This window comes from Populus euphratica, unplaced genomic scaffold, assembly GCF_000495115.2.
Source record: "Populus euphratica unplaced genomic scaffold, PopEup_1.0 scaffold171.1, whole genome shotgun sequence".
Classification (NCBI taxonomy): Eukaryota; Viridiplantae; Streptophyta; class Magnoliopsida; order Malpighiales; family Salicaceae; genus Populus; species Populus euphratica.
This window is the reverse complement of record NW_011500056.1, coordinates 83,497-95,443: the sequence shown is the minus strand read 5'-3', so window position 1 is coordinate 95,443 and position 11,947 is coordinate 83,497. Positions and strand designations below refer to the sequence as shown.

The 11,947-nt window shown below is 28.6% G+C and overlaps 2 protein-coding genes across 2 annotated transcripts; one reads left to right on the top strand and one right to left on the bottom strand.

The window, feature by feature from the left end:
- Positions 1–2,094: 2,094 nt before the first annotated feature.
- On the bottom strand, positions 2,095–4,845 carry LOC105107866 (uncharacterized). The gene is made up of 4 exons (XM_011001932.1): positions 4,303–4,845; positions 3,855–3,996; positions 2,923–2,986; positions 2,095–2,666 (listed from the first exon to the last, which is right to left on the bottom strand). Exons 1-4 carry the CDS (start codon positions 4,547–4,549, stop codon positions 2,520–2,522), a joined length of 600 nt encoding a protein of 199 aa, XP_011000234.1. The 5' UTR covers positions 4,550–4,845; the 3' UTR covers positions 2,095–2,519.
- A 5,965-nt stretch (positions 4,846–10,810) lies between these two features.
- On the top strand, positions 10,811–11,633 carry LOC105107864 (uncharacterized). The gene is made up of 3 exons (XM_011001931.1): positions 10,811–11,003; positions 11,100–11,193; positions 11,328–11,633. The coding sequence occupies exons 1-3, from the start codon at positions 10,949–10,951 to the stop codon at positions 11,437–11,439; spliced, it is 261 nt and encodes an 86-aa protein (XP_011000233.1). The 5' UTR covers positions 10,811–10,948; the 3' UTR covers positions 11,440–11,633.
- The last annotated feature ends 314 nt before the right edge of the window (positions 11,634–11,947 follow it).

Genomic DNA, 11,947 nt, shown 5'->3' with positions numbered 1-11,947 from the left:
TACTACTACTACTATTACTACTACTACTATTATTACTATTACTATTATTATTATTATTATTATTATTATTATTGTTATTATTGTTATTTTTATTGTTATCGTTATTACTATTATTGTTGTTTATAATTGTTGTTTTTAATTTGTACAATTAACCTCCCTGTGGTTCGACCCCGGTCTTGCCGGGTTATTTATTATTTCGAACCTTCTGCACTTGGGAGAAAACATCAATCTTTTCGTTGTGTCATATAAGGTGTTACATGTCGTCGTTCATAAGATGGTATGTCAATAACAACCTATTCTTTTTTCTTTTTATCTTCTCTCTCTTCTACTCTTAAAGCCTGCACTGGTCATTCAAAATTTCAAAGTTATCGTGTCATTAAAAATATTTCAACTATGGTCCTTATTTTTTAATTTCTAATATTTGTTCTTAGCTTTTTTGTTAATTTTCAATTTTATCCTAGAATCTATAATCATTATTTGTTATTTTTTAAATATGGTTCTCATTCTTTTAAATTTTATTTTTTTGTTTTGGATCCTTTTATCAATTTGATTCTTTTTTTTCCAAGCCCCCCTTCAATTCAAAATACTATGTCTTCTCATTTATTTTTATTTTAAAGTTGGTCTTCATTCTTTTAATTGATATTTTTTTTGTGTAATTGATTTTTTTTTCTCAATTTTATTTTTTGACATTTGATTTGTTAGAAAATAAGCTTCGTGGTTTTTCTAGATGGGGTGCTTCCAATTTAGTAAATCGGATCATAAGTTTGAAAAGTTAACATAGATTGACTTCATTTTTATCTCATTTATTTTTTTATTTTATTTTGAAAAAATAGCTTCATGATTTTCTTTAATTTTCTTTTAATCAAGTTATCTCGATCTCATTACCTGAACAATAGATTTGACTAGTTAATCTAGATATTTTTTTGAGGTCGCTTCTTTATATCCTTTTTAGGTTTTTTCCTTTTTTTGTTTTCATTTTTCCTTCTATTATGTTATCTTTTTAGCATGATCTAGATTGTGAGATTTGATGGTTTTATCGTTTTATTTTTTTAAAATTTTTTTTGTTAACTGATTTTTTTTCATATTTTTACACTGAAATTGTTAGGAATGGCCATTGTTATTTTTATTTTTATTTTTAATTTTAATTTGCTTCCTATAAAGTTTTTCTAGCCTCACGATCTTGATTAAAACTTTAAAATGCTAGTTCAAGTCAACTCGAGATGCTTTATTTTTTTTCCAATAATATCCTTTATGTTGAGTTATCTTGGAATTTAGTTTTCTAATTTTTTTTCTTTTTTCATTAGCTTTTTTTTCTTATAGGTATCACTTCTAAAAAGCATTGATATATTTAATATCATTATTTTTTTATTTTATAATTAAACAAATCATCTTTGGATCCAGGTCTAGGACTCCAGTCATAGATTTTTTTTCTCTTCTTTAAAACACATTAGCATCACTTAAATACTACTTTTTTTCAATTTGGGCAAAGTAAATCATGTTCAAGTTGATACTGATGAATAAATAAATAAAATATTTTTGGCACATGTAAATATCTTGGATTATGGGCACATGAACGTTATGACAAATATAAGATAAACACATATTATATAGTATTCTCTTTTCTTTTCTTTTCTTTTCTTTTGTCTCTGCCATCTATTAAAATTATTGAGCTATAAATACCTATACCTGACTCAACAGCTGCTTAATTCATCATCAGTGTGTGTAAGATATAACAAACAAATTAATGAGATGTTATGGCTCCTTGCAAGTTTCTCATAAGTAGCTTGTGCTTCTCTTGTACCTGATTGCAGGCTATCACCAAATTACTACTCAACAACGTGCCCAGAAGCGTTACCTGTAGTTGAGCAAGGAGTTTCTGAAGCTATAAAATCCATATGTTGGCAGTAGAATGACTTGTATCGAGCGTCTAAGACCATTAGCATGCTTTGATAAGAAACACCAGTCAACCTATTCCAGTATCAAAATTCATTTGCAGGAACGCTTTCAAGATGAAATAGCCAAGAAAAATCATTACCATCCCATGAAATAGATGGAGAAAGAAAAAAGAGAAGGAAATTGTGAAAGCTTTCAAGATGTTTTGCCAGTCTCGGAAGCTTGAGCTGCAACATAGTTCCACTAGAAATTTGAGTGCAGGAACAAAGAATAAGAAACTCAAATGACCAGCAAAATGAAATACATATGTAATCTTTACACATATTGTAAGCAGAAAAATCACGCCCATCAATTCAACTAACTGCAAAGTAGAGCATGGGAAATTGCAGAAAAATCAATCCAATTTCGTTTCCTCAAACAGTTTCCTGTGCAAAGGATAGAAACACTCTATTGCCTAAGAATTCTCCCCTTTGTACAACCTGACATTGTCAAGCATTTATCTTTAGAGGCATTTACAACAGAGCACGTGAATTAACTATTATTCTATCTGCACATATAAAATCCTTGGTGATCTGTGACTTGATTGCTCATCCTATCCTCTAGTATATACTTCCCCTCAGATACAATCAGTCCAACTCATTGCTTGAATCAACCTCCGCTTCTGACAGTTCAAATGCATCGATCTCAGCAAAGTAAGCTCTCTGCTGCTCAATAAAATCTTGTGGCAGCGCATGTTTCTTCTCATCTTCATCAGACAGTTTCCTACGTTGTTTCTGTGATAATATCGCCAGGAGTTAAGAGCTGAGTCAAATTTTTCAGCTTGAAATCAATTGGAAACAGTAGTAATGACAAAATAAATCATTCTTCATATTTCCATATAAGAACATAAATCAAAAGGGTCCATCAACCATGAGATGCAAGCCTTCTTACAACATTTCAGGTTGCAGAACTAACAATGATTTACTTAAGAATGGTGAAAACAATGCCTAAGCCAATGAGAAGAAGTGCAGACTACAATGATTTCCCAACCTTTTTGTGATGAAATGTACACGACTTGGATGGATGAGTAACTCCACCTTCATTCATTTTATCCCTACAATGAAGGCTTTTGTTAATGAAGATTTCAAACAAGGTTACGAAAGCATGAAGTTATAACAGAGCATTTGGTTCTCATCAATATGAAAGATCTCTAACGACAGAATATGCATACGTGCACATCCGAAAAATCACAATAGAGGAATAACACATGCAATTAAACTAACTAGCAATATTTTTATGCAACAACGAAAAGATTTTGTTAATTTAAGCAGCAATTGCTATTACATCTGCTAAGATTTTAGTTCATGGGAAGCCATGAATTCTGACTTCAAGCCTTGCCACACTGTAGCCAACCAATATCAAAGTCAAAGGAAAACAGAGCTAAGTTATACCATATATTAGCATATGTTGTTTACTACACCTTCATCAACCCGAGTTAAAAAAAAAAACATTTTCAGCCTTTTTGACCCGCTTTACCCCCAACTTTTTTCAGTGTTTCACGTTTCTGGAAACCATATTGCCAGAAGACCACATAGCTCTAGGAAACAAGCTGCTAGCCAGTTTAAAAGGTGACACAGTTCACATTAAATACTATATCCCACGAAGCCACCACCTATCAACATTCTCAGAAGTGAATCAGTAGTAACAATTCCATCACTCATTTCATTTTAGAGGAGAGTAGTTGCGTTATCTAATAATGGAAGTCTGGTTAGACGCTGTCAAACAAATACTACACTCTGCCAGTTCTTCTAAATACAAGCCTCGCTAAATTGCTGACTCCTTCGTCATAGGAATGGTGTAACTAGCTGGTTTGTAGTATCCCTAACATAACAATCTCTTTCTGCGTCTTCATCATTGTTATTCTACTTCATGTTAATTACTCAGTCTTGAAGGGGTAGAAAAACGTAGTGAAAGAAATTTACCAGGCGAATTCAGTGTTGGGTGCAGGAGCGAGACTTATAGGCACAGCAATTGTCTTCCCTTTACTCTTGTTCCTTTTATCTGTTGCAGATTGTCTCCGAGTGTAAACTGAATGCGGCTCCAAAATCCCATCACCAGCAACACCTAATTATCTCGGATCACAAAAACATGGACTCATTACCTCTCAGAGTCCAATAAATAAATAAATCCAAAAAAACCCATCAAATTTGGAAAACGAAAGCATGTTCCACTATGTTACTGCATCAGAGAGAAGTGGTAAAAACCAAGGCAAACTAGAATTCAATTAAAAAAAAAAAAACCTAGTAGTAATTCCAACAAAATAGCAACGAAAATGACAGAACTAATAGAGACTTGTCATTATTTATAGACCTAAGTAATTAATTAAAAAAGAATTGGAAAACCCAGATGCCCAAATGAAAGAAGAATTACCAGGAAGAGAAGACGATTGAGGTGGGGTAGTGGAAGAGAAAGGGAGCAGAGGGGCTGTGGATTTTGAAGCAGCGGTGTTGCGGGTGGACCCAGCATTGCTTTTGCGAAGGGAAGAGGAGAGAATGGGTGTTTTCTTAAAAGAAGAAATGTTGCTATTAGTAGATGAAGCTTGTGAAAGGTTTGTGCAATCTGCAAGTGGCTTCCTGCTTCTTTTACCATTATTATTACTCATAACTGCTGCTTCCATTGTTTTCGAATGTTAGCTTCCTGCTGCTTCTAGTAGTCCTAGCGGAGGAGCATGCTGACTGTTGAGAATAGAGATGGCTAATTAATATTTAAAAATAATCAGCTGCCAGGCCTATTTATGCAAATTGGAGAAGAATGGAGATGTGTAGACTCAAGATCCATGATAGATGGATGGAACCAGAACCACAGTCCATATGAGTGGGTTGGCTCAGATCCTACAATACTCGGGCTGGCCTACTCATCTTCACAGAGATGGCTAGGCGACTTTAATAACAACCGTCTGCATAATAATCGTGGAAGTGCAAATTATTTCAGTGAGAGAAAAAATCATACATAAACTCATAGATCTTTAAGGATGAACATATTTTATTCTCTACATGTTTAAGAAATGTTATGATTTTCTCTTATGATTTAATTATTTTTCTTTTCTTTTTTTGTACCAGTTTCGTGAAAAAAAAAGGAAGAAAAGCTAGAAGGGAAATTCATATGTAACAAAATATAAAATATTATTTATTGTAAAAATATAATGATAAAATTATGCTTGACTCATAAGATTTTTAAACTAGGTATTAGAAGTTATCTTTTCTTTATTATGATACAATTATCTTTTATAAATTATATAAGTTATGTTTTAAATAGGGTGCTTTAGATTTTTTTTATATTTTTAAAATAGTAAAATTATTTTATTACAATTAGTTTCATCCCTTTTATATTTTATCTTTCAAATTTAATCTTTATTTTTTTAATTGTTATTTTTTATTTAGAATCATTTTTTAAATTGATTTTTTTATAATTTTATTCTTCTCAAGTTTATTTTTTCTATCAAATTTGATTTTTATATTTTTATTGCTATTTTTTACTTTGAAATTACCTTTGAAATTTAGTTTTTATTTTTTTAATTGCTATTTTTTATTTGGGATCATTTAAACAAAATTCTAACAATTTCATCCTCCTTAAATTTATTTTTCCTATTAAATTTAATCCATAATTTTTTATTGTTATTTTTTTATTTTAATAAAAAATTTAAATTGATATTACATTAAATTAGATTGAAATTAATATTCTTAAAAATGACAGGTCTAGGATTGCATGGATTGCAATTTCTAGAGATTGGCCTATATTTATGAGGTTCGTCCTACTTTGTTTGGTTTTTATTTCTTTTTTTAATTTCATATTTTTTTTAATTTTATCATTAATATTTATTTGGAGACTAGGCACTGTTTTTTTATATTTTTAAAAACAAAATTCACTAATTTTTTAAATGATCAAGTTATCTCAAATATTTTTATTTATCATTTAAAAAATAGCTAATTTTTTAAATTAATATTTTTTTATTTCATCCTTTAATATTTGAAATTGTTTTTTAATAATTTATAAAATTAAATTTTTTTTTTCAATTTCATCCCCCTGCAGTTTTCTAATCTTTCAAGTTTGATTCTTATTCTTTTTTATTGCTATTTATTTTATTTAAAATAAAATTTTAAATAGATGTTTTTATATAATTTTATCCTCAACTTTTTTTTCCTATCAAACTTGATTTTTATTTTTTTGATTGCTATTTTTTACTTTGAAAAAAATTTTAAGTTATTATTGTTTTCTGATTTTATCCTTCAACATTAAATTGATTAATAATCTAGCTTTTCTTTTGAGTTTGGATCTAGAATTTCAAGATCTGTGAGTTTTAGAGGTACACCCAAGTTTATAGAGTTCGTCTAGGTACTTGATATTTTTTAAAAAAATTTATATTTTTTCAATTTTATCTTTGAAAATTTATTCAATTAGAGATAGAGCTCTATTATTTTTATTTTTATTTTCTTTCCATTAAGTTTTTCACTGGTTTTAAGAATGACCTAGGTTATTTTAAGTTTTTTAATTTTTTGTTTTTTGTTGAACTTTCTTTGGCTAATTGTCTAAATTGATATTAGTATAGATTTAGAAAGTTCGTCTAAGTTTATTTGTTTTTTTCACTAGTTTTCAAATCTTGTGTTTTTTATTTTTTTTTATTTTATCTTTTAAGATTTATATTATTAGCAATTAGGCTTCGTTTTTTTATATGTTTTCTATAAGATTGTTTTTGTGAATTTTCAAATTAACTTATGGTATCTGGAAGCTTTTTATTTATGAGTTTTTTTATGTTTACTTTGGCTAATTTTTTAAATTGATATATTTTTTTTAATTTTATCCTCTTAGTAAATTAATTTTTTTTTTTAGTTTCCTTATTCAAAGTTGAGGTTTTTTATATTGGTTTTTTTATTTTTTTAATATTTGTTTATCCTGATCATATCACTTAGACTATGAGTATGGTGAGTCAGCTCAGTTTTTTTTACAATCATTTAAAAAAAATATTTTTTATATTTCTTCCTTTGACATCATGTTGTTTTAAAATTGAGCTTTATAATATATTTTTTTTATTTTGCTTTCTATTTTTTGTTTTTATATTCCTTGTTATGTTTGCTTTGTATTTTTTTTTTGTTTCTTTTTTTTTATATTCTTTTAAATTTAATCCCTTTATGTTGGATTTGTTTGGAATTGAATTTGATATTTTTTTTACATTGAATTATTTCAATCTCGTAACTTAGTTTTTATATTTGATATACTTGCTCAAGTTAGCTAAGGTTGAGTTTTTTTCTTTCTATTCCTCCATGTTTGACTTGTTAGAATTTTATCTCCAATGTCCTTTCATTTCTTTAACTATTTTTTTTTACAGGTTACCATGATTTTTTTTTATTTGAATTGGTTCATTTACTGTAATTGTTGTTTTTTTATTATATGATTAATTGTATCAATATTTTTTTGCTCAGTGTATCTGTGTCCCAAGTTTCTTTTTTCTTTACTTTTTTAAAACATGTTTTTATTACCAATAAAAAAAATCATTTCTACCCATGCTACACAAAATTAGTATTCTATTATAAAATTAAAATTACAAAAAAGGGGTTACAATCAAACCTATAATCACAATAAAGAAATTTATATATTGGAAGATATCAAAGCCCTTTTCTTCAAAGTGCGTTCTAGATACGCATGAGCATTTTTTTTATAACATTTAATATATGTTAATTATAATAATATTCATGTGTAACCCTTAAACTTATAATAAAACTAATAATAAAAAAAAACTTTGTGAAAAAGTTATATTGATTTATTTTGTTTTTAAAGACAACAAAATAATTACATTATTTAAAAAAAAATTGAAAAAACCAAAACACTCATAAGCAGTAGACATTATATTTTTTATAGGGTTAAATTGGTAATGTTACTATGCAATAAAAAACAAAATGACTAATCTAATCCCATTCAAAGTCTGGTAAATAACTATTCCAATCAAACAGTGATATGTTACCAGAGCTATAGTAATTTTCCTTTTATTTTATCTATAGGTTATTGTTAATAAAAAAAATTAAAAAAACAATGACCAGAGGCAACATTTGTGACAACTTAATGTACTAAAGTGGAAGAAAAAACTCCCCACGTTGACATGAACCCACTTGTAAGAGAGCACGCAATAGATGAATAGTAACTGCAAGTTTTTCTAACTATGATTCTAGGTCACGGTAATTTGATGGGGATATTTAGCAGAATAATTGTTTTTTTTTTAAGTATGTTTTTTAAAAAAATATTAAAAAAATATTTTATTTTATTTATTTATTAAAATTATTTTTAATATCAGTATATTAAAATAATTTAATAATATCTAAAAAAATTATTTAATATATATATATATATATAATATATATATATATCATCACAAAGACAAATATAACTTTAATGTAATTTGGTAGGCTACCACATAACACACTTTTAATCACTTGCTTACTAGTAGTCAAAATAAATAAAAATATAAAAACAATGATTATTGAAGGTATTGTTTTGAAACTTAATCTAGTCCAGTAAATTGATTTGGAATTTGATTAAAGAAAAAATAGAAAAATAAAACTCGATCAAAAATATAATTATAAACTATTAATTTTTTTATTAAAATAATATTATTTTAATTTTTTTAAAAAATTAACCTAAACAATCTAATAATCCGGTTAAAACTGTTTTAAATTGGGCTGACTATCAGCCCGTCAAAAAACTATGATCAAAGGAAACACCTAGGACCACTTGATGGGCCAACATGGAAGAAAACATTTCCGACGTTAACATGAACAATCTTTAGCACATAACAGATGAACAATAAACATGAAAATTATAAATTTAATGAAACTAAATGGCATAGAATAATAAATAAACTAAAAGAGAATAGTATTTTACTATTTCTTTTGTTGTATCTCAAGACTCGGTTGCACTTCGATTGCTATATTGCAACTAGTTTGTCCTTTTTTTTTTGTCCTTTTTAAAATTATACATTACAATCACTGCAATTTTTTTTTTTTAATTTCGTTCTCAGATTATGCTTACACCTTTTTAGACTTAAGAATTTGTTTTTAATTCATGTGCTACATTATAGTTCCAATTTTTTAAAATGTTCAAGCATTAAATGGATGCTCGATTTTGTAAAATGAGGTTTAGTTTTATCAATTAAAATAGCAGGGATTAAATTTGATATTTAAACAAAAAAATTAGTTATACTCTTTTATGTCTATGGGGTGTGTAAAAATACAATTTGATCCTTAAAGTGTTTGCTTTTTTTATTTTTAACCCCCCCTATATTTTGAGAGCTTGATGTTTGAATTCTAAAGTTTAATCCCTGAACTTTATTTTACGTTGTAGTTTTTAAAATTTAAGAGGAGATAAAAATTTACTAAAAAATAATATGAGAGAGATTAAATGATTAGTTGATGATATTCCGGTTAAAAAAAAATTGATTTTAGTATTAATAAATTCATTTTAAAAAGAGAGATTCAATAAAAAATGATATTTTTTTAATATGTCATAAAAAGTAGATAAGGATCCAAAAAAAAATTGATTTAATTTTTTAAAATGATTATAAGCTATTTTATAATGGGTTTATTAAGATTCAAAGGTTTTTTTGGATATTTTAAAAAGAAAATAAATTAAAAATTAAAATTTTAAAATTCAAAAACTTAAAACTTTCTGCCATCATAAGAGATAGGCAACGCATTGCCCTCTATATATAAAACAAGGTTGTTTCCCCATTGAAGAAGGAAAAAAAAAAGAAAAAGATGAAGAAAAAAAAAAAACAAGAAGAAGCATGTGGGCGTGGCTTAAGCCTAAACTCTTTTTTAGGCGAAGTACAAAAACTTTTTTTCTTGCCCATGAGCATCTTGCCTTTTTTATAAAGATATATTTTGTCTTTTTACAAAAAAAAAATATTTAAATAAATTTATAAAAATAGCATTTAAGATTGTTCAATTATGTTATATTAAAGTTTTTTTATGGTGCTATTATCAATAATAATATATTATCACAATATGTAAAATTCTTAAATAACTTGCTAGTTTAATATTAAATGAACATAAAATATTATTTTTATTATAAAATGTTTACTCAATTGTCTTAAATATATTGTTCTATTTTTTTTCCCTTATAGATTAGTAAAAACAGTTGATATATAGTTTTTTAAATTTATAAAAAAACTTTATTCAGTATTATAATAAATTTGTACTTAAAAATTAAGACTTCTCGTAGACAAAAAATGATGGTTTCGAGGTTATCATTACAAAAAGACCTTCCTCTAAGTGAGTTTTTCTGTTAAAATAAAAAAGAAATTCATAAATAAAAAATTATATTTTTGATTAAAAATATATTTTTTAAATCATTATAGTTTTTTTAAATATTTTTTATTAAATAAACTATGCAGTGTTAAAACCGAAAAATTACACAAATCAAGAAATAATAATTTTTTAAAAATATATATGTCTCCTTCTCCTTCTCCTTCCTAATTTTATCCATTTGTTTATTTATATATAAGAATGTTTGTTTATAATTATATTAACATAAAGTTAAATTAAAAAATAATTTCTAAAAAGTTTTTCACGCCACGTGTCAGTGAAAACTGAAAACAAAAGCTAAACCCTTTTGCTTTAAGGTCAATGCGCTGCACCCACCCATGAAGAATAGTACGATGATTGGCTTTACCATGTGCCCATATCTCTGTGCTCCTAGATTTAATTGAAATCCAGTGGCACCGGGGCGTACAAACCTCACGTGGGCACATGTTCCTAAAGAAAATCACCACCGGTAACAAAACCAGGTAGGGGAGGGAGCCTCTTGTTTATAGTTTCAGTGTTCCAAGAAAAGTGTAAGCAGTTCCTTTCCATTGCGATCAAACCAGGGGGCCGCGGCAAGAACAGTAAAGCTCGCTCATATTTCAACATCACCTTTCTTGTCTATAAATACAAACCGCCATTCAACCTTAGTTACCTCGGCGCCACTCCCACACAGTCTATCCACTCTAATTTTCTCCGGTGTATCGATAAAAGAGGTGCAGATAAGCATGAAGATGGAGGCAATTCAGTCATGGGTTTCAGAGCACAAGCTTGCTAGCATTGGTTAGTAATTGCGGTTTGATCATACTAGCCATGTCCTGCTTTCCCATTTCGTTTGGTTGTGTCTGCTTTCTTTCCTAAGCAACTTGTGTGATGCAGGAACGCTATGGGCAACTGCAATTGGAGGTTCACTGGCTTATACGCGAGCAAGAACACCTCTGGTCAAGCCAAGTCTTAGGCTTATACATGCTAGGTGCGTTGTGTACCGATATCTCTCTACACAGTTGTCGTATTTTTCTACCATGTGTGTGTGAAATTAATACTAGCGCAGTTACTGCTTGTTTTACTAGCTTGTCATATTCATGGTTCTTTTCTGGGGGCCTGCAGGTTGCATGCCCAAGCCATAACACTTGCAGTCCTATCGGGTGCTGCAGTCTACCATTACTATGAAAAGCAAGGAGAGAGTGCTGCTCCTAGAGTCCCCAGCATGCCTAAGTAGTCAAGAAATGTCCATGCCTGTAGCAGCCTTCTACTGCATGAGTTTTCCTTCAAGAACTGCGGGGTATTTATATTTACTACTGGTCGTATGTAACAAAATTTGTAATTTTCGTCCTATATTAATCGAATGAGGGAATCACGGCCGTAATCGTTTTGATGTAAATCATTAATCACCTCAATAATAAACTTTATTTAGGAGTATCAAATAACTGTGGTGTTTTCACGGCACAAAATCTTTCAGTGAGCAGGTCCACAAATGTCCTCCTATAGAATCTGGCGTAACTGAACTTGCCATTGGCGTTGCAGAAGCTCTGTAATGGCTGCCATTACTTGACTGTAATTACCGTGATCAGGGTCTCCTCTAAGTAACAGCCCTAAGAACATGGATGAATGATTCTGGTGTACGGCCATAACAATGGCAAGTAACAACATCACAGAGATGGCATTTCAACCTTACATTAGTCAATAATTTCCCATTTGCATTCAACCATAAAAATATGAATGATTCC